The sequence below is a fragment of the Epinephelus moara genome, chromosome 21 (assembly GCF_006386435.1).
Source record: "Epinephelus moara isolate mb chromosome 21, YSFRI_EMoa_1.0, whole genome shotgun sequence".
Classification (NCBI taxonomy): Eukaryota; Metazoa; Chordata; class Actinopteri; order Perciformes; family Serranidae; genus Epinephelus; species Epinephelus moara.
The window spans coordinates 25,880,426-25,901,892 of NC_065526.1; the positions used below are offsets into that span (position 1 = coordinate 25,880,426).

The 21,467-nt window shown below is 40.7% G+C and overlaps 2 protein-coding genes across 11 annotated transcripts in view; one reads left to right on the forward strand and one right to left on the reverse strand.

The window, feature by feature from the left end:
* Positions 1 to 418: 418 nt before the first annotated feature.
* napgb (N-ethylmaleimide-sensitive factor attachment protein, gamma b) lies at positions 419 to 5,298 on the forward strand. Its single transcript, XM_050074427.1, has 12 exons — positions 419 to 596; positions 869 to 936; positions 1,030 to 1,114; positions 1,196 to 1,213; positions 1,303 to 1,333; positions 1,427 to 1,536; positions 1,728 to 1,794; positions 1,883 to 1,953; positions 2,233 to 2,311; positions 2,600 to 2,679; positions 2,833 to 2,962; positions 4,060 to 5,298. The coding sequence occupies exons 1-12, from the start codon at positions 541 to 543 to the stop codon at positions 4,198 to 4,200; spliced, it is 936 nt and encodes a 311-aa protein (XP_049930384.1). The 5' UTR covers positions 419 to 540; the 3' UTR covers positions 4,201 to 5,298.
* An 842-nt stretch (positions 5,299 to 6,140) lies between these two features.
* The window catches only part of LOC126382988 (piezo-type mechanosensitive ion channel component 2), a 111,305-nt gene continuing 95,978 nt past the window's right edge, over positions 6,141 to 21,467 (reverse strand). For 9 of the 10 annotated variants that reach the window (XM_050033316.1, XM_050033319.1, XM_050033318.1 and 6 more), the window contains 11 exons: positions 21,039 to 21,186; positions 20,748 to 20,959; positions 20,331 to 20,489; positions 19,153 to 19,300; positions 18,437 to 18,625; positions 18,020 to 18,112; positions 16,574 to 16,743; positions 15,677 to 15,793; positions 13,926 to 14,005; positions 13,236 to 13,431; positions 6,141 to 9,570 (listed from right to left, as the gene is read on the reverse strand). In XM_050033316.1, coding sequence (XP_049889273.1) covers positions 9,318 to 9,570; positions 13,236 to 13,431; positions 13,926 to 14,005; positions 15,677 to 15,793; positions 16,574 to 16,743; positions 18,020 to 18,112; positions 18,437 to 18,625; positions 19,153 to 19,300; positions 20,331 to 20,489; positions 20,748 to 20,959; positions 21,039 to 21,186 — 1,765 coding nt within the window. In that variant the 3' untranslated portion in view covers positions 6,141 to 9,317. The remainder of the gene's footprint in view (positions 9,571 to 13,235; positions 13,432 to 13,925; positions 14,006 to 15,676; positions 15,794 to 16,573; positions 16,744 to 18,019; positions 18,113 to 18,436; positions 18,626 to 19,152; positions 19,301 to 20,330; positions 20,490 to 20,747; positions 20,960 to 21,038; positions 21,187 to 21,467) is intronic. The other variant, XM_050033322.1, reaches the window with a different exon arrangement.

The following is a 21,467-nucleotide window of genomic DNA, read 5'->3' on the forward strand; positions in this document are numbered from 1 at the left end:
GGGGTTATTGATGTGTTCGAAGGTCCAAAGTTTCTAAACTATTTTACTTGGCAACATATTTTCTTTATAAAAATACAGCAGAGAACCATAACAAGTCATAAGTAACACGAAGTATTCAGAGTTTTGGTTGGTTTTCTTGGTAATCTACCAAAAGGTGACCCAAATGACCGGCTTCACTCTATATGTACATATGGACATCCATTTATTTCAAGTATTGGCTTTTAGCTTTTTTAAATCTTTTTGTTTTATTTTGTTTGTGTTACATGTTTCAAATAAATACCAATCATGATTCTGTCAAATTGTAAATAATAAATTGGTTTTATGTATATTTTTATTTAGAATACAAATCCCGTTGCTTTTGCATTACAGCTAGTGTTTCGCATTCAACTCTACTTTGTCCTCGGCGGCACCCGTAGCCTGCGACATCGGATGACGTTGCGCCCGAGGAGGAGTTCCTGTTAATCCAAACATCGACGAAATATCATCCATAGCTATTTATCGACAACAAGTTCTTGATACCTCGTCGCGTACATTAAGAGCATGGCTGCTCAGAAGATAAACGAAGCTCACGAACACATAGCTAAAGCTGAGAAATGGTGAGTGAAGAATTAAAATGTCGTTTCTGTCCTGCCCAGGAAACAGTAGCTTGTTTTACTACCTGTGTTAGCTAGCTGCAAAGGCCACTGTGGCAGTTTCACCATGGGTTATGCGACATAAATGGACAGTAATTTTGCACCTTCAGGTCATTATATGTGAAGTTAATGTACAATAAATGAGGCACCATCTTGTCTTGGTGTGTAACTGTCCATAAACTGATGGTGCCGCTGATTCAGCCGTTTGTAATCTGCTAATCATCATGTTTATGTAGTTTAAAGACAGGTCTGACAAAGTGGAAGCCTGATTTTGACAGTGCTGCGTCAGAATACGCCAAAGCAGGTAACCTAACATTAATATTAAATCTTAATATAAAGTTAATAATCAACAGATATCTCATGGTTATATCGCTAACCAGCTGTCATTTTTCTTCAGCTGTGTGCTTCAAGAATGCGAAGCAATATGACCAAGCAAAGGATGCTTACCTGAAAGAAGCTGAATACCACACAGAAAACAAGGCGTATCCTCTCTGCACTGTGTCCACAGTGACATGACATTACACATGCTATCTGTTTTGTAATTTCCTTAACTTGCCCTACAGGCTTTTTCATGCTGCAAAGTAAGTATCCTGTGTTATAACCTCAGTATTAAACCAACAGCAAACATGAAAACCACTTGTTTTATTCAAACCCTCTTCCCTTTCCTCAGGGCTATTGAACAGGCAGGTATGATGATGAAGGTGAGTGCACCCACAGCTTAAACATTAAATAGATAGACATAGATAAAACATCTGCAGCAGAGCTGTAACTCTGCTGTGTTTGCACTGCGACAGGAACAAAAGAAGATGCCAGAGGCCATCCAGTACATAGAGAAAGCCTGTATGATGTACATGGAGAATGGGACTCCTGATACTGCTGCCATGGCTCTGGACCGGGCTGGAAAGTAAGTTTACCTTTGACCTTCAATTAAATTCCTCAAGCTGTCAGCCTTGATATTATCTAGAAATGTACCTTTGAGTTCAAATGAAAAACCTGCCACTAAAGGGAGCACTGATGCAATGCAAGCTTCGCTCAGGAACAAAAAACGCAGGCTGTTCTTTCATCTAAAAACATTTTCCTTTCATTATTCCCCAGACTGATAGAGCCTATAAACCTAGAGAAAGCTGTGGACCTATATCAGAAGGCAGCTGGCGTGTTTGAGGTAGAATTCCAACAAAACCTGAATGAATCATTTAACTGACGCTGACTGTTTCTTTGTGCTTATATACAGCCATGTTTTCTCTCTGTAGAATGAGGACCGCCTGCGTCAGGCAGTTGAACTGCTGGGAAAAGCCTCCAGACTTCTGGTCAGGTTAAGAAGGTAAAAGAAATGAAGATAAGGTGGAAGGGACATTGACACTGTTGTGCATTGAATGCTGATGTAGAAAGCTGTCAAGCAAGTTGAAAGAAAACCTTCATTCAGAAAACTCTCTTAGATCTCTCCCATAAATAAAAGTGTTGAAGCTGATTCAAATATTCACCTGCCACTGTAATAAAAGGACACAACAACCCTGTGTTCCCTGTGTTTATCTGTCTATAAATAATGTTTAAAGCACCTGCTCCTCATCATTCCTCACTGTGATCTCGTCTTGCTCACCAGGTTGGATGAAGCATCAGTCGCTCTGCAGAAAGAGAAGAACATGTACAAAGAGATTGAGAACTTCCCAATGTGCTTCAAGGTGGATTTTCTGTCATTAAATTCTCTGCGCATCTTAAGCAAGCTTAATTCACCAACGCAGTCAGCTAGAATTTAATTTCCAGTGAGGCGATGTTGTGGTGTCTCCGCAGGGTATTTAAGTTGACCTGCGGCCTGGATTCCTCTCAGCTCATCAATAAACCACAGCATTGTTAACACAGCTCTGTGCTTCAGTATAAACTTGACATTTTGAACATAGTTGTTGGAATATGTTGTAAAATTCAAGAGTGTGACACTTTTACATGTTGGTTTGTTTTTTTTCCTTCATTAGAAAACAACTGCTCAAGTGCTGATTCATCTTCACAGAGGCGACTACGTAGCAGCTGATAAATGCGTCAGAGAAAGTTACAGGTATGTTTTTATCCCAGTCTGTCATCATTTCTGTAAAGAGCCAAAGTGTCCTTAAGCAAGGAGTTTTTTAACGTTGCCTCACGTTCATGGTGTAACATTTCTGCCACTTAAAACTGAGCATCATTACATTAAGTGCTGCTTGGTTTCCACCAGTCTGCCCGGATACAGTGGAAGCGAAGATTGCATTGCCATGGAGACACTACTGCAGGGCTACGACGAGCAGGACGAGGACCAGGTCTACCGTGTGTGCAACTCACCTTTACTGAAGTACATGGACAATGACGTGAGTGCTGTTGGCAGATAATTGAAAATAAATGTGCCTGTTTCGTCTAATTTCACATCGAGCTTATAAATTTAAAAAAGTTGAAGGAAAAGCTGCTCTTCCTGTTGACAAAACTCAGAGGAGATCCACTTTAAAATACAAGGTCGTCACTCCGAATTGGATTTAAATTACCAGAGGACCAGCGAGTTCACCAACAGGTTTAGTTATTATACTTTAAGGGTCGAGTGTGTAGGATTTAGGGACATCTATTGGCAGAAATGTAATACAATATTCACAACTATGTTTTTATTCGTTTATAATCACCTGAAAATAAGAATCATTGTGTGTTTGTTACCTTGAAATAAACCATTTATATCTACATAAGGATCAGGTACTCTTCTATGACGTCTGCCATGTTCCTACAGTAACCCAGAACAGACGAATCAAACACGCTCTAGATAGGGCCATTCCTGATTTTGTGTCAGTCACCGTAGTTCTCCTACGCCCTTGGCACACAGCAGAAGTTTCAGTTCTGGAACCTCACCGCTAGATGCCTTTAAATCCTACACACTGGTCCTTGAAAAGAAAAAACTCTGGCTTAACGGTCAGTCTGATTCTCTATTAATTTCCTTTTAGATTCTTGATCAAATTTCTTTGTTATTTTATTATCGCTGAACACAGTGTAGATGAAATGAGAGAATGTTTGCATGCACAGCATTCGTTTCCATTTATCCTTGGTAACAGACTTGCTGCTTGGTCGGGAAGCAGTGGCACTTGTGCGTAGAGTGTCAAAAACATGGCACTCGTGGAGGTTAAGCCTGTGTGGCATAGAAAGCTGTTTACTTAAAGTGATCATTTTATAGACATTACAGCAGTTGTCTGTAGATGTTTATCTATAATATAGGTGACAACTGAACTATTCTGTGCAGCACAGGTAGGTTTGAGTGAATAGTTCAAGTTCAGCTAAATTATTCTGACTGGTTCTCAACTGAAACCATTTCTCGATTCCCATCGGTACACCTCATTAATCATAGTGAGAAGCAGACTGAGAAAATGAGTTTTCAGGGTCTTTAAAATCTGAGATCTGCTGACTCACTTTATTCCCCGGTGCCTCACAGTACGCCAAGCTGGCCATTTCTCTGCGGGTACCTGGAGGAGGGGGAAAGAAGAAGAAGGCTGCAGCTGCTCCACAAGGCGGCGCTAGCGGGGCGCCGGCCGGTGCTGATGACGAGGATGATTATGAGGGAGGGCTGTGTTAGCCTTCAGCCTCCAGAGTGCCGACTCTACCCATCTGCTGCTCCACCACTGCACCCTCTGTGTACGAGTTAAAAACCTTGACAAACACCTTCAGCTCTGACGCCCAGATGTGTGGCTGTTTAATCCTTATTGTGCAAGAAATCATAAAAAAAAAGCTCTTTAAAAGAAACAAAAAAAAAACACAGTTAGAGTTGGTGTTGCAGAGAAGTTGCCCCGAGTTCAAGCAGCCTTTTTAATTTGTGTTTCTTTGAGGTGGAACCTCAGTGTAATGAAATATCTTCAATGTCCAATAATGTATGAAAGCCTGTTGTATGTAAATGTTCGATTATTTCTCGTCTCTGTGAAGCTGTAAATTTTGCTCTTATTGTGTGTGATAGCGTCGTAAGATTGCTATAGGCATATTAAAATCAGAAATACTCTATATGTATGGAATGAGTTGATCGGTGTATAGGTGTTTATTTGTACAGAGTTAAATTATTCAGTATTCATGGCTGCAGCCTGTTGAAAATGTAACTGGAACAATATGCAATCAGTTTGTTAATGCATGTTTGGAATAACGCAAAGGTAAATCAAAGATTTCTGAATATTAATGCCTAGAAATGATTGACACTATTATCTTCATTATTCAAGTTGAGAAAATGTCAGGAGCAGCACAGCTCCTGATGCTGCAGCTTTTAGCCAACTGTAGACTGTTTTTTTCAAGGTGTGTGTGTGTGTGTGTGTTATCTTCCACCTTAAACCAAAAAAAATAGTCATGGCTGTGTGTTTAATTCAATGACCACAGTACAATCCTCTAATTAAAGGGACTAAAACATGAATAAGGGACCATGTATTGATGTTTTCAGTGCATTTCCCCCATTGATTTCCTCTTTAATGCTGTATTTGTGATTAAGCTCATCCCGTAAATGTGAGACGCCCACGATTAGGGACAGAATAATTTATATGCCAATTAAAATTACTCTGACACCACATAACTTAATGGTGATAAAGGGATTGTTTACATTTTTTTTTATTTGTGCCGTTGCCCAATTCTTGTGTATTCCTCTAAAGCATATCTCCAAACTTTGCACATGCATCAATAAACATTTCCATTGCCTGGCGTTTTATGGTCTTTGTACATTTTCTAATACGAGTACGCAGACTGAGTTTCTATACCAGTGGGACAAACAGCGAAATGGCCTCTGACAGACATGAAATGACTGTGTAGCTTCCTCCCAAGACCTATTTATCTTTGATGAGGCTACTGTAATGCTCTCTCCCTGTTAGGCGATATTTAATGCACACACACACACACACACACACAGATTCATGCTACTTTTGTGATGCCCTCCCGTTCTGAATGTAATGTGCATTAGCAAGATCAAACTGGACTTGAGTGTACATAAATGTTGCCGTTACTAAAAATAAAAATGTCTGGGTGGGTTAATAACTCAAAATGTAGCTTAAAGTCATGTTTACAGTATTTATGGAAGACTTTAATGGTTCATGGTACTATCATGATCAAATAGAGCTGAGGCGTCTTTTCTAGAAGGCCTTGAGGGAAGAGGAAAATATGTAGGTTACACTTCGTACTAATTGCCCCTTTGAAACCTGACCCTCTATCATATAACACATGGATTCAAAAAGTATGGGAACTTTATGAGATGGAGCAAAAACATGTGCACTGATGTTCCAAACCACACATTTATAAAGGTGTAAAGTCCTGTCAGTGCAATCCATCCTACACTTACATTTTCTAATAATCAACTTTTATTTTTTCCCAAACACCTACACACCTACATTTAATCTGTCCATCCCGAGGTTGTTAGACCTGTTTCACAGCACACATTTTGACTTGTCATGGTAGGGAAAGTAAACACATTTTGTTACCAAAGGTTCAGTTCCATTTGAGTGTTGCAGCCATCAAAGCAAGCCAGCATGTACAATTGCAACTGGCTCACCTAAATTGAATGCAGTCGTGTTTTTTAATGTTATCTATCACATCTGTGCTTTTCCTGCCATGGCAAGTCAAAATGTCTGCTGTGAAAAAGATTGAGTGATCAACTCAAACTGGACTCACAATTACAGTATGTGTAACTCTGGCAACGGGCAAGACATTTCTTTTCTCATAATTTAAATCCTTTTTGCACACCATATAGCAATTTGCATATTAAATGCATGCAGATGTTTAAAGGGGCACACTATTTAACTTTTTCACTTTATATCATTCAATTTGTATGTAAGTGCTTGTGTTTTTTTTATATTCTGAACAAAAATTTAAGGCAACACTTTTTTGCTCACAGGTTTAAGTTACAGGTCTAAGACTTTTATTCATGAATAGATAGATAGGCCAATATTTCTGTCACATTTTGGTTACATATTTGTTTAAATCTGTGTTGTAAGATGTTACAAGTTTTTAGGAAGCGTACCTTTGGCATGCTGACTGCAGATATGTCCGCCAGAGCTGTTGCCTGTGAACTGAATGTTCATTTCACTCAAATAGGCCTTCTCCTATATCGTTTCTGTGGATTTGGCAGTACATCCAACCGCCCTCACACCTACAGACCACATGTAACCACACCAGCTCAGGACCTCCACATCTAGTGTCTCCACCTGCAGGATCCTCTGAGACTAGCCACGCGAACAGCTCATCTGCACCGTCATTGTCCTCACCAGGGTCTTGACCTGACAGCAGTTCATTATTGTAACTGATTTGTGCAGTTGTGAGGCTGGTTGGATGTGCTGCCAATTTCAGGGAAACAATACCGGAGACCTTAAATACTGTATCGTAGGCAACTGGACTTGCTTAAGTTTCTTGTAGACGTTTCCCTACCATCCAAGAGGCTTCTTCAGTTCTTCAGAGCTGAGGGTGAAAGAGGTGAATCGTCTTCCAGAATCTCAAGCAAACCCAGCTGCCTACGATATAGCACTTACCATGACCTGGATGACTGACAATCTTCACCAACAATCCTGTGGTATCAGCTGTTCAGGGGGTTGGTCTCACACAATGTGACCATCCCAAGGCACACCTGTGTAGTAATGATGCTGATGATCTATCTATCTAGATCGATGGTGATGTGTGCATGCACGGGCATGTGTCCGGTGTATACCGTACATGCAAATATGTATATGATGGGCTGCACTGATTTAATGTACCTCCAACTCTTAATATTCATGTGATTATTCCCCTATTGTCACTACTTATATCCCCTATTTATTATATATTGTATTTATTTTATTCATTTCCTGATGCACTTATTCTCCTTTACCATCCATTCACACTGTGTATTAGAGCGCTGTAACTTTGCACTATTGTTGCACCTTCAATAAAAATTGTGAGCAAACAAAAACAGAGAGAAACTGATATTTTCAAATTAAAATAAAGTATAAGTAAAAGAAATAGGACTAATGACAGAGTTGGTTGGTGATGGAGGCCATCTTCAGATCACAGGGTCTCATCTTCCGCTGCAGCTGTCGTTGAAACACTGTTGACCGACACACAGATTCCGTGCCTGCTCACTCACAGTCCTTCTGCACAAGCAAACTGCAGCTGAATGCAAAACTCGACACCTTTCCAGATGTTTTATTTGCAGATCTCTGGACCTCTATCATACCACATTGCCTTAAACATACAGGTACAATTTCACATTTCAATCCACCGTGACCTGACCCTCTTCAACTTTTATGTACATGTAATGAAAATTAGTCATGGCAATAATGAAGTTTTTTTTTTCTATCATGCTACAATGTCCTCTAATGCATAGTTTGGACCAAAGGGCTTCATGTTTCAGCCCTTCACGTGAGGAATCTTTTTTTGTGTGTCTGCTCGTTTCTTCCTTGATGACCGGATGCACGCGACGTGCCACAGTGTTCATCAGTATGAATGTTAAAAACAGCGAGAGGTTCACAAGTGATGTGCAAGAATCTACCACCTAATGCAAGTTACCCTGATTCAGAAACAGCCCTCTGCTGGTCTCGACTCTAGCCAACCTGTAGATGATTCAGAAACACGGATGATTGGCAATAAATCTCTGTGAAGGAAACGGTCCACAGCGATAAATTTACTTTCATATTACAGCCTTGAACTGTTTCCCTGTGCAGTACACGTACTCAGTATCAGTCCATCTGAACAATATCCACATTAAATTTCATGCCATTTAAATAGTTCATCTTTGCTACAGTCTCATATTCTTTTAGATCCATCAAAGCTTACATATTGTAACATATGACTCATACAATGAATATCTGTGAAAACAGGTCTTCCTGAGAAAGATATGTATGTAGTTGGTAACAGTTCTTCTCATACAAACAAAATAAGGCGAGTAAAGATTGTCTGATAATGTTTGCTGAGCTGTGTCTCTCAGCGGGCTCCCATGTGGCCTCTGACCTTTAAAAAAAATAAAATAAAAAAGTTGTTTTTTAACGTTCATGTTTCTTGGTCAGAAACGGCCTTTTTCCCCTCGATCCACATCCTTTGAAAACTTGGAGGAACGAGAGCTCAATATTGCACAGTCCCACAGTCCAAGTGTTCCAGTCGGGAGAAAATATGAGAGTGTGCTCATGTGGTCGTTATTGTGCACTTTTTTGTTGGTGGGAAGCCCTTAAAGATTAATGTTGCAGTCTGTTTCTCTCCGCCTACAGTGCGATTGTGAAAATGTTAGAGGCAGAGCGTGAAGAGCGACGAGGATTCTGGGCATTGTGTTTAAAAACATACCGTTATAATAAGTATAAGACTTTTTATAACTTAGGAAAACTGTCCTATAAGATTTCTCCCCCTCCAACTGGACACCAGCTGCTTATTTTACCCACTGGATACCAAGCTGAACCAGGTTACGCGAGATAAATACAGCACCAGCAAATCTGTCCTCAATAGTTCATAATATGACTGCAATCGTTGTTTTTCAACAGTAAACAGTAGAAAATACCAGTTTATATCTCAAGCATTTTAGCATGGAGCTGCATCACTGCCGTCAGAGCTCAGTTGAAAAGGACACAGTTGGTCCTCAGCTGACTTTGTGCTCCCTCAGCAGGTGAATTGGCTGAAATAGCTGCTCAGACCGTCAGAGCGACCGCCCAGTTTTTCTGAATGAGCGGCTCCTGTTCGAAAAAAGCTCCAGGCTTCGTTAGTTAACATCCCCCATCACTGCGTTTTCTCTCTGGTCCACTTGATCATAGTCTCTGGAGAGCGGTAGAGGAAGATGAGTTTGGCGTACATGTCCTCCTCCAGGTCCAGCTCCCCGGTCTCTCGGACCAGGAAGATGTCGGTGCACAGCTTGAGGATGCGGTCCACGTTGGGCAGCTCCTCAAACATGATGGTGTGGGAAATGCCGCTGAAAAACTCACGCACAAACTTGCCAATGACCAGGACCACAGAGGCGTACAAGCCCATGATCCTAGACAGGAAAGAGAGAAAGACAATCAGGCAATGTGTAAAACATTCAAATGCTACTTCTCTAGGTACTTAAAAGGTGTACGGAGGCTGTGAGCCAGATTTGCACCTACAGGAGACGCTGTGAGCACATCTCTCAAACAGGAGGCGCCCACAGGTATCATTAGTAAGAGTTGAAGGAAATCTCCACCATCAGATACTCTTTGACCCTGTTGGCATTTGGTCTTAAAATGTGTTTCAGTGATCTGAACACAAGTGGACAGAATTCTAAGGGCAACACCCACAGTTACTACGTCCAATCAGGACTAGATCTAAGAAAAGACATAAGCGTGAGGAAGGAGGTGAGACAAGATATGGTGTGAGACAGGAAGCTAATGCGGACAAGTCAGAAATGAAGCATGATGAATTTTGCTTTTGTAGGGATCAGGTAACGTTCTTGAACTTTAAGGCAAATGGTAATAATTGTACTGCTGGAATAGAAAGGCATAAAATCATTAAGGACATATCAAAGATGCAGCAATGAGATTTCTGGGTGTTGTGAAAGTTTCTGTAGAAATTGTGCAGCAGCAGTTGAGAGAAGCTTGGAAAGTGTGAATTGGTGGGAACAGGTTATTATTATTTTATCCGTAGTGATCCAAGTGTCCTGAAGCCCCGACATAAAAAGTTGTTTGGAAAAGCGTCATTTGAACTCTGTTTTTAACCTCATTGTAGCCTGTAGCTCTGACTGCTTCTCTGTGCACCGCGCTCGTTTTTCCAAACAACTTTTTATGTTGGGGCTTTAGGACACTTGGATCACTACGGACGAGCAGTATGGAGATATTTTGTGGTTTCAATTATGTGTTTTTGGACGTTTGAATCTGGACGCCGTAAGCCTCCATTAGGTGGAGTTGTGTTGCTACCCCCTCTCCCCTTGGATCTCCGCAAGTGTTGTGAGGACTCTAAAACTTCACCTGAGCCTCCATCGGCATATGGGTGAGTAGATAATGGCTGAATTTTCATTTTTGGGTGCACTATCCCTGGAGATTGTAATTTAACTTCAGAAGTTGGAATTATGCAAAATTTTGGATGCCATTAAAAAACAAAGAAGAAGGAGAAGAAGAAGAAGTCTTTACGTCTACACTCTCTCCAGTCACGCAAGCGGTTGTGTCAGTACAGCTGGAGATATCGCTGTTAGCAACATGTCTCCTTCCACAGGACAAAACAATTGCCGGTTACAAAACATTTTGCGCAAATGGACGTAAAATGGGCAAATTATAGAGCATTAGCCCGCTGTCACCAAAATGACCACCACATCCTGCACTGATGACGCATCTTCCTGCTCCGTCCTTGATGGGGATGCATCAGGACGCATTAGCGTTCACACTACAAAAGACGTGGTCAGATGTGCCCCAGACAACCTCAGCAAATGGTTTGAGTCATCGGATTGCAATGCATCTTGGTGGCTGTCCACTTAGTGATCACACATTTTAAAACAAAAAGTAAACAAGGTCTTTAAAGGCGCTGTATGTAAGAATGTGGCCAAAACGGTTACTGCACTCAAATTCAAAAATACTGCCGCGAGTCGTGTCCGCCCCCCCACCCCTACAGATTCGAGGTTGCTGGACAGCGGCACGCTGGAGACTGATTTGTTTGCCCACGGGCAGCTGCCGCATCCTTGATCTTCAGTTTTCCAGTGGACCATTCGAGCAGCTTCTCTGCTGCTAACGCTGCTGCCGGGATACAGCTGAGGAGGAGTCGGCTGCTAATGCTATGTACCGGGACACTGCTAATGCTGCTTGCCGTGCTGCTGTAGCTCAGTCGTAACTGTAACTGATGCTGAGACTCTACTGACTGCGTGACTGGTAGATGGCGGTGGGTGGCGCAACAGGCCAAAACACAAAATGTGAATTTTGAATGTGTTTTAAATGTGAATATTCTGGCTGTACTATTGTTGTCAGTGAGATCAGTATGTTATATGAACATCTTAGTCTCTGTGACATATTAGGATGATTGTATGACTATTTGCTTTAGATTTCTTACATATAGCTCCTTTAACTCAGATATTATAATTCCCAACATGTGACGCAACATTTGATTTGTTTGGTGCCTTGTCTGCTCCCACCTCATTTCATTTCATTTTATACTGTCACCTGACCAGAAACTTACAAGGATAAAGTTCGAGGTTCATTATTGATTACTGTTAAACAGAATTTTGTGCAAGGGCTTATTCTTTTGCTACATCTCATGCCTTCATCAGCAGACAGAGTTCACTCAGTTGTCACTGATGGTTACCACAAGACCTGATTTACTTTAATGGAAAATTTCCAGTAAGAGGACAAACTTTGGAATTTTGTCTAAAGCATGATCTGCCAACCAGGCCATACACAAGGTGCATCTCTACTGAAATGTGATCCCATTCGCTCTTTTAACTTCTGCACTGTCATTTAGTCCTTTTTGCATCTTCTCACATTATTGGCTGCTGCTTCATAACTGTTACATCTACGGATCTGTGGTTTCTGGCTGTGAAGTGATTTAACTGTCCACACATCTTGACCTCAACAAAACAGCTGTATGGTCACTTCTCCTGAAGTAGCTGACGCACCAGTCCTTCTTCACTGTAAAGCCCACACCTCCTCCTCTTCTTCTTTTACCAGAGTTGTCTGCACTGTCGGATCAGCATATAGAAAAGGGCCTCCTTGTTGAATTGTGCTGTCCAGGATTTAGCCAAGTTCCTGATATCCTGTTGGAAACTGATGCTGCACGGATGTCATCCAGTTTATTTTCCAACGCCTGTACAATAGTTAGCAGGATGCTAGTCCAGCTGCTGCCTAACTTCTCTATCTTTCCTCAATGTTTACTCATGTTTAAATTTGAAAACCTCAACACAGCTAGCCAGCAGAAGTAGCGGGGGATCAGAGTTTACAGGTCAGTGAGTCGAATTCCCCGTCCCAATGAGTGTCTCGCAGCCACACGCTACCACCGTCTAAATTTTGCCGGGGCAGAGAGGCGACTGGAAACGTCCATGCCCACGTCACCAGTTGTTCTTCCTAAGTACAAATGTACTTATCATTTGTATTAAATGTTCAGTATTTGATGAAAGAACAACAGGGAACTTAAATGCCTTTCACATCAAGTTCCCAGGCCTGGATCCGAGTACACTTATATCCAAAGTTCAGTTCATGTGATTAGTGTGTAAACTGCACCAAAACAGGAAACAAGTAGCATTCAGAAAGTAAAGTTGCAAAGGCAATTCTCAGTGCTCCTAGTCTCAGTATTTGAAGTAGTCTCCAAAATACAATCAATAGAAGGCATACTGTGAAGGGTGACTCCACTGAATGGGCTGTGGATCTTGAGATTGGCGTGCATTTCTACACTGTAACAACAACCTGAACAAATGTATTGTAGATGATGATGCAAGCGTACCCAGGAACAACATTACTAATGTGAAAGCTGTGGAGCAGTGAAGAGGGGGGTAATCATACTTGGGCATGATACGAATCAATTGTACCTAATAACAGAACACTCTGAGCGTAAAAGAGCAAGAAGCTAATGATTTGATTATCATAACTGAGTGAGGCTCATACTCTCATACTACTTGTTGTATTTCTGAGGATGCAAAATTATCCAGTAATTACAAGCAAAAACCAAATATTAGACCTTTTTTAATCCGCATCACGAATAACCACATACCCATATCCTGCCAGAAAGCCCAAACTGGGCGGGCTGACTTGGTCACTGAACACGTAGAGATCCAGGCCAGACTCATTCTTATTTGAAGCCTTTTTTAAGGGTCCAGGCTCTAACTGGTTGACGATCCACCATTCCTGAGTCTGATCTGCGACGTTCTTACTTCGCAAGGTCAGTGATATGTTGAACAGCTTTTCATCTACAAAGATGAACAAAGAAATTATGAAATTTAATCAGAATAAAAAATGGGCGAATAAAAATCCATATCTCTTATCTGCAGTAACAAAACATTGTCAGTAAACAGGGAAGCTTAACATGTGTACAATCAGATGTGAATAAGAAAATTATATTTATCTAAAATATTTCACCAATGTCAGACTTGTGCTAACTTGTATTAATAAACATGTACCCATTTTGGAAAACAAACATTTTAAAGCCCCTATGTGTGGAATTATATTCTTCATAACATTCATTCATATCTGATACTGGGCATTTTTTGATACTGCTACTGGGGACCACCAAAGTATAAAATTCTGAACGACTCAAAGCTTTGTATTCCTGCAAGCACTTTTAAGAACGGTGGAATTTACACTTCAAATATAGGCTCTTAAGTTTCCTTCGCTGTCACCATATAAAGAAAAAACTGTGCAGAAAGTCACAGCCAGTGCAGTTTGTACAGATGTTGACGTTAACCTTTATAAAGCTGATCAACAGACTTGGCCTCCGAGTCACTGGGGGCTCGAATATAACGAGGGAAGATCTCTCTTAGGATCCTGCAGAGGAAAAGACACTGTTACTGCAACAACACACAGTTTGTCCTACTTAGTTTCTTAATATGTTGGAGCATAACAGTAAAACGATTAAACATTTGGGTACCACTTTATTTGGATTTTCCACCTTCAGATAGTTTACAGAGTATTTGTAACACTTCAACAGCTCATTAGTTGAGATTCAACAATTTGTCTGTTTCGCTTTGTGTATAGATGTTTATAATGTGACAATTCACTGTGTATTCTCATAATGATTTAGTCAAACTTGAACCATTCGCTCAGTCTTGGTTGAGTGTATAAATTACTCTGAATATGTAGGTATTGGGCTTGTCACGATACCAGAATTTCAGTAGTCAATACCAATACCAGTGAATTTCCACGATTCTCGATACTCATTCGACACCACGATAAAAATCAAAAAACAGATGGTGTGACTGGCCGCGCACATATGAGTGATCGATGGTGACAATGTGTGTGTCGGTTTCGTCGAGTGTACCAAGTGCAGCGCGATGCTGGTATATGACAGCAAAAAGGAAAGAAAGACGAGAGTCAGCCTTCAATGTCCACGTTCGTATCCTTAAAAAAAGTTGGGTTTCGGGCCGGGCTCGGGCTCATAATTACGGGCCGGACTCGGACAGAACATTCACGGGCGCAGGTGGGGTCGGGCTGGATTTTTTGGGCCCGATTTAAGCTCTAGCACTTGTAGAAGCCATTGTTTCTAGCAAAGACGATGGAGAACAGGCGTTCTTCTTTGGCGCTCGTCCTCTGCACGGACTACCTCATATATACTGCCCCCGTCAGTTCCGACAGGAATCGACACGGCCCGCTGAGGGCAAAGTTGTATCCGGTACTTGCGGTACCGAAAAGTAACAGGTATCAATGTATTTTTTGCGTGTTAGCATCGACTTGGTACCGAAGTATCGGTTCTCATGACAACCCTAGTAGGTATGGTCATGAATTGTCACTTATACTCTACAGATAATCTGTTGAGTATCTACAGCCATCCATCCATTTTCATCCACTTATGAAAATAAGCTGTAGGGGCAGCAGACTAAGTAAAGCACCCTAGGCGTTCCCAGGCCTCACCTCTAACAGGAGGCATCCTGATCAGACGCCTGAACCACCTCAACTGACCCCTCTTGACATGAAGGAGAAGCTGCCCTACTCCGAGCTCCCTCCGGATGTCCGAGTTCCTTTTCCTATCTCTAAGACTGAGTCCAGCCACCCCACGAAGAAAGCTCATTTGTGATCTCATTCTTTCAGTCACTACCCAGAGCTCATGACGATAGGTGAGGGTTGGGAGGTGGACAGACCAGTAAATCAAACGCTTCGCCTTCTGGCTCCCTCTTTACCACGACAGTCGAGCACAGTGCCCGCATCACTGCTCCATTCACTTGTGAGGGTAAAATGGAGCATGAGATGTGAATATCTACAGAATAAAGTAAAACAGTTGAATTATTGAATCTCAACTAATAAGCTGTTGAAATGTTACAAATGCTCTATAAACCATCTGTAGGCAGACCATCCAAAAAACGTGTTAACAAGCTGGTAATAATTTTGTTCAAAGATTTTGTTAACAGACATTGTTTAAATGAGAACATATCAAAAAGAGAAGGAGAGTGTCTCATCTGTAGCTGACTGATTGAGAGGAGAGGAAGCAGCTGATATACTCACACTGGCTTGTTAACATGCCCTTTTAGGAGCGCTATGAGATCCTTCTTTGTGCTTACATCTAGATTTCTCACTCGTTTTCCTGACGCTACCTCAGCCTTGGCACCAAAAGTGAGGTTTCTGAGATCACAAGAGGAAAAACATTCAGGGATTCATTTTAAGTTGTTTCTTTTACCTCATACCTCAACTGCAGCTGTTTGTAAGAAAAAAAAGTCTTGCAGGATGTTTTATTTTCACAGCGTCAGTTCACAACTGAAAAACAATCCTGACGATTTTTTATGGCAACACATACGTTAAGGGCAAAATGTATGCTACTATGTTGTAATCCCATGAACCAAATATTCAGCATGACCTGGTAACAAGTTATTATAGTTAACTACAACTTAACTCAAACTAGGTGTGAAAAAACATTTAGTTAAGTGAAATAAAAATAAAATCTAGACTTGAGAAAAAAAAGAAACTTGCTGAAATGATGTTGTGTACTCACAAAAATAACTAAAATAAAATACAAATATACAGGAAATGTCTTTTAGTCTTTGTAAATTTGGTCAACTTTGTCAACACAACAAGCATGAGAAGGCACTAACACAGATGTTTATTGTGACTGGGATGTGACTGGAATCTTACCCCTGACAAATACCTCCCATGTTATAATTTAAAAAATAAATAAATAAATATATATATATATATATATATATATATATATATATATGTATATATATATATATACTGAAACAAGTAAAAACTAAACTGGAACAAACAAACCAACCCTGGAAACTATCTGAAATTAAACTGACTTGCAAACGAAATTAAAAAATAAATAAAGAACTGACTACACAGTGAACAGTTTGTCTTCTTTTGTGCCACAGTTAGATTAGACAACATGAGGGACGGACATACCTTTGCACAGACCAGGCCACCGTGATGGGGAACTCCTCGTCAGTGCCCAACATCTCTATCAGGTTGTTTCTGCTGGGCGGACTGATGGTCCACAGAGAGTTGGAACTGCCTTTCAGCTCAGCAATGATCAGGTCTGGTGCTAAGTAGCCCTCCAGCCACTGCAAGGCTTCCTAACCACAGCACAAAACCACACAGCAGTAACATTATTCAAATTTCAATGGTAAAATATGTAACATTTCAGCATTAAAATGTCTTGCACTATGTTATACATTTTATTTAATTGTGTACATTATCCCAAATGTTTCCAACAATGTTCAAACCCACAGAAATCTTACATTTTATTCAAGGTAACGGTGTGTTTTAACTGATCGACTGTCACAGGAAACACCGGGGGTCTCATTTATAGACATTGTGTAAGTGGATCCTACGCACTGTTTTATAAATGAGACCCCAGATGATATGTCAGAGAGCGAGGAAGGAAGTCAGTGAGCCACTCTACTGTTTACTATTGTTTGTACTCGGACTCGTGATGGAGCGAGATGATTCGTTGCTGTTTGCTGCACGCTCTGTTGCCGCATTTGTCGCCGTCCTGTTAAGCACAAACGCGGCCTGGGTGAACCAAACAACCTAAGAAGATTACCTAACAAGAAGAGGTAAAACGAGGATTAACATTGGAGTGGCATTTCCAAGAGAGAGAGAGAGCTTCATCACATGCTGGGTCTACAGAGAGACGCTGACCTCATCCCTACACATGATTTATGCCTGAGTCACGTCAGATATTTTCACAGGCAGTGATGGTTGTTTGATCCCAAACTACTGCCTGATTTCAAAGCTCTCATAAGAACAAGGATGAATGAACTGATTGGTTCTTGTCATTGTGCATCGGTGTCTAATTTCTTCATGTTACTTTATCTTTGTATATCTGTTGTTGGGCTGTAACTTTTTTTTGTATGCTGCCGTCTTGGCCAGGTCTCCCTTGAAAAATAGACTGTTTATCTCAACGAGACTTACTTTGTTAAAAATGGGTTAAATAGAATTAAATTTTAAAAAATCTGACATTTTAAAGACTAAACAAATTATTGATTAATAAAAAAGAAAATAGTTTGTGTCCTGCTTGTACCTGCTAAACATCAACACGTTTGTGAGCACCTTAGCATGCTAATGTTCTCACTTAGCTCAAATCACAGCATACGTCTCTGTTGGCTACAGTCTCTTCTTTTTTATGTTACAACCAGAGAGCACCAAAAACTAAATTTTTTAAATCATATCAGCTTTAAAAAGGGGTTTTAGTGAACTTATGTTGATCATCTCTGTCCTGTATTTACTGCCTGGTCTAAAACTAGGCCATTCCTAAGAGAAAAAGCAAGGCTTGCGCTTTTTTAATACTGTGACAACATTATAAAAACAACTGGCATCTTGTTTTTGTATTTTATTTCTTGTACTTACATCGTCTTTCCTGTATAAATCCATAAAGGCTGCATATTGTGCTGTTGAGACATTATGCAGTTGTTTTTGCTGAGCGCTCATGGTGAAGATGGGCTGTGGGAAGAAGACATTGTTTCAGTTATTGTTCTGGATCCCAGTCACTCAATCAAACATTAAACCCTGCAGCCAGAATACTCACACAGCATAGAAAATGTGATAACAGTCTCCTGGCTTCTCAATCCACTCACAGACCACCAGAAATCACACACACTGATCAAAAAGTGCTACCTCGAGATATATAAGATCTACTTAAACTCTTCTCAAAGGAGGCAGGATTTTATTTCGTTGTGAGAGGATGTGGCTTTGGGCAGAGTTCCTCAGTAGAGCTCAAACTTGTTTCTGGCTCAAATGATTTAATAAAAGAAGCTGTGTCCACACCTGAAAGCCAGCCAGGGTGATTTCAAACGACACGTCCAGCGGTGTGTTGACAACTCCAGCTACAGACTTCACAAGGGACATGAAGAGCAGCGGGAACCAGACGATACAGATCAGCAGCATTACAATCATCCCTCCCATCCCATACTTCACCACCTTCTTCTTCTTCTGGCCTCGTGGCTGGGGATACCTCTGCAGAGGGATAGAGGACAGTGACATGTATTATTTAACCCGGATGCAACGTAAAACAGCTTGTCCTCACGAAACGTTGTGTTCCATCTTTATTCCAGCAGATCTGATGCAATGGTAATGGCTACATGTTTTCTTTGCCTGGTCAATAATATGTAAATCCATTAGAATTACGCAATTAACTGGACCAGGGTTATAAAGGTAAAGACGGAGCAAAGACTTACAGGACAGGAGGTACTGGCAGACTGACCCAATAAAAACTGCATGAGTGCATTATTTACCATTGTGAGTCGTATAATAAATATTTTTAGTATACTTTTATTTATTGTATGGGCACCACAGACACAATAAATCCTTCTAATATACAGCTCATTGTATAAAGTGAGAGCCCAGCTAATCTTCAGTTTTTAAAAAATAAAACACTTCAACAAATCACAAAGGTAAATTTCAGCATGAATTCCAGCATGACAGACTTTGGCTCTGAGAGTCTTCTTCTTCTCACACAACACTGATGCCACAATGATAAACACCTTCTCAGACTCTCTCCAGCATTTGAGGATGAAGATGTGAGCGTAGATGTCCTCCACACAGATCCAGCTGGACAGAGACAGCGAGGTGTCGGTCCAAACCCAGTCCATCACGGCCCGCAGCTCCGTCAAGAACGGCACCAGACGGAATCTACCAACAACAGACACATTTTTATTTATTATTCTGGCAAAATATGAGACTGAAATAAAATCAGATTCAATATCTTTATTCAGATAATAATACTCAGGAATTTGTTAATTTTGTCCAAGAGAAGTGCAGGAATAAGATGCTATGGCTACAGCACATGTTTTACAGTACTTATATTTGGTATATTCTTTGGTAGGTTCTACTTAAAGACTGAAACAGAGATAAAAACTTATGTCAATTAAAATGATTAAAGAATGACATGACTGAAAACACTGACACTGACGATGTAGTAAGGCTAGTGCACATAATACTCTGAAGACATTCAAGCACATCGCCGGTTTAAAATGTTAGAAAATACAATCGTCTTTCAATAGAAGATAAAGATAAAAACAGTATAATTCACACACTAAACAATCAGACTTAATAGTTTTGGTTCCAAAAGAAGAAGAATTAATTAAACTTCCATTCATTTAATGTCCCCTCTGGGGCTGCATGACAGGGGAGAATACTGTTGGAATTTAATTAAGTATTTGTTTTCCAGTCCAGGAAAGTGTAAGTGACCCTTGATCATGTAATGTAATGTATCATTACATGATCAATGTAATCATGTAATTAGGGCTTTAAATATTCAGAAGCCCAGTTTTATTTGGGCCCTCTGCAGCCTACTCTGTGGTTTGATTTAACAGTGATTTGTCATCCATAATATGCTCATTTGACATTCCAATTCCAGAAGTGCTAACCTTAGACAAACCTTCTGTTTCTATTGTGAAGTTTGAACTTTGCTAAATCAACATGCTTGTGAGAAGACCGATCATTTCAGCACTAAATGTTGCATTAAGGAACTAAATACTGACATATACAAATGTAAGATGTACAAAAGAGACTTAACAAATATCTCTTTTCCACATTTTTGAAACAAATAACTCCAGGTGTAATTCGTGCAACAGCAGCTAGCTGTCAGTCCCCGACATGACCAGAGCCTTCGGCCTGTTTGCTCAGCTGGAGGAAACGATGGAGTCTCAGTGTAACTCACCCTTGAAACAGGAAGAGGTTGACGTAATTATAGCTCTTGGTGAGGAAGTTTCCCAAAACGCGGGTGGGATAACCACAGCGGATCTGATAGGCTGACAGCCCGAAGTAGATGCACTTGACAAAATACCACATCTGAGCCACTGTGTTCTCGCTGAAACGCCTGCGAGGGGAAGAGAAGTGAGACAGTTTGTAAAACTGAAGGAGAAGGTTTTGTTTTTTTTAATAGACAGCATAAAGACATAAATACTCTACAGATTTTTTAGGCTTTGCAAACAAAATAACTGGATTAAAAAGTAGGACTTAACTAGTTATTGTTACCAGGGCAATTCAAAATACTTCCGTCAAATGAATCAGTGCTGACTATGACTTTAGATCAAAAGCTAAATGTGTCTAACATGACATAAGACTGACTTCTTACTTATCTGTGACTCCTGGCAGGATAAAGAACATCCAGAAGTGGATGCCAAAGACCAGGATGACCTGGAAGATGACTTTGCCCATGACGGACTTTCTGAGGTAGAGGGCACGGTCCACCACCATGGTCCCAAACTGGATCAGTACCATGACCAGGAAAGGTCCCGGCACCTGATCCTCCGACAGGGACGACGTGATGTCTGCAGCTGAATGTTTCTAGAGAGGGATGTAAATAAATGTTAACTTCGTCAGAAGTGATTTTTGTTATGGATTCAAATCTAATTTTAAAACTTACACCAAATGCCCAGAATCCAAAGACAATAATGATGAAGTCGACTGTGTCAGCGAGGAACATCAGGACATAGACGTCCGTGACTGCACTGTACTCTGGATGGATCAAGTTATAGAAGAACTGCCTCATAGGAAGGTAGATCTCCATGAACCTACAAAGAAATACAAGAAAATAGCATTTTTATGAGCAAATAAACAAGTGAAAATTGTCCAGGTGGGTCTTGTTGCTGTCATCCATCACAATAAAACAGTCTATAAAATCTGTCAGCAGCTATGCTCTTCAATCCCAGGACTCGTTCAGTTTCTTAGGTCTGCTCTGAACTGGGTTTAATAGTTTTTATGTACAGTACGCTGGTTCCTCTGCCTGGAACATTTCTGCAGTAGATCTAAAATTGAAAGTCTTGGCCCCACTTTGTGAATTCAAGTCATTGCT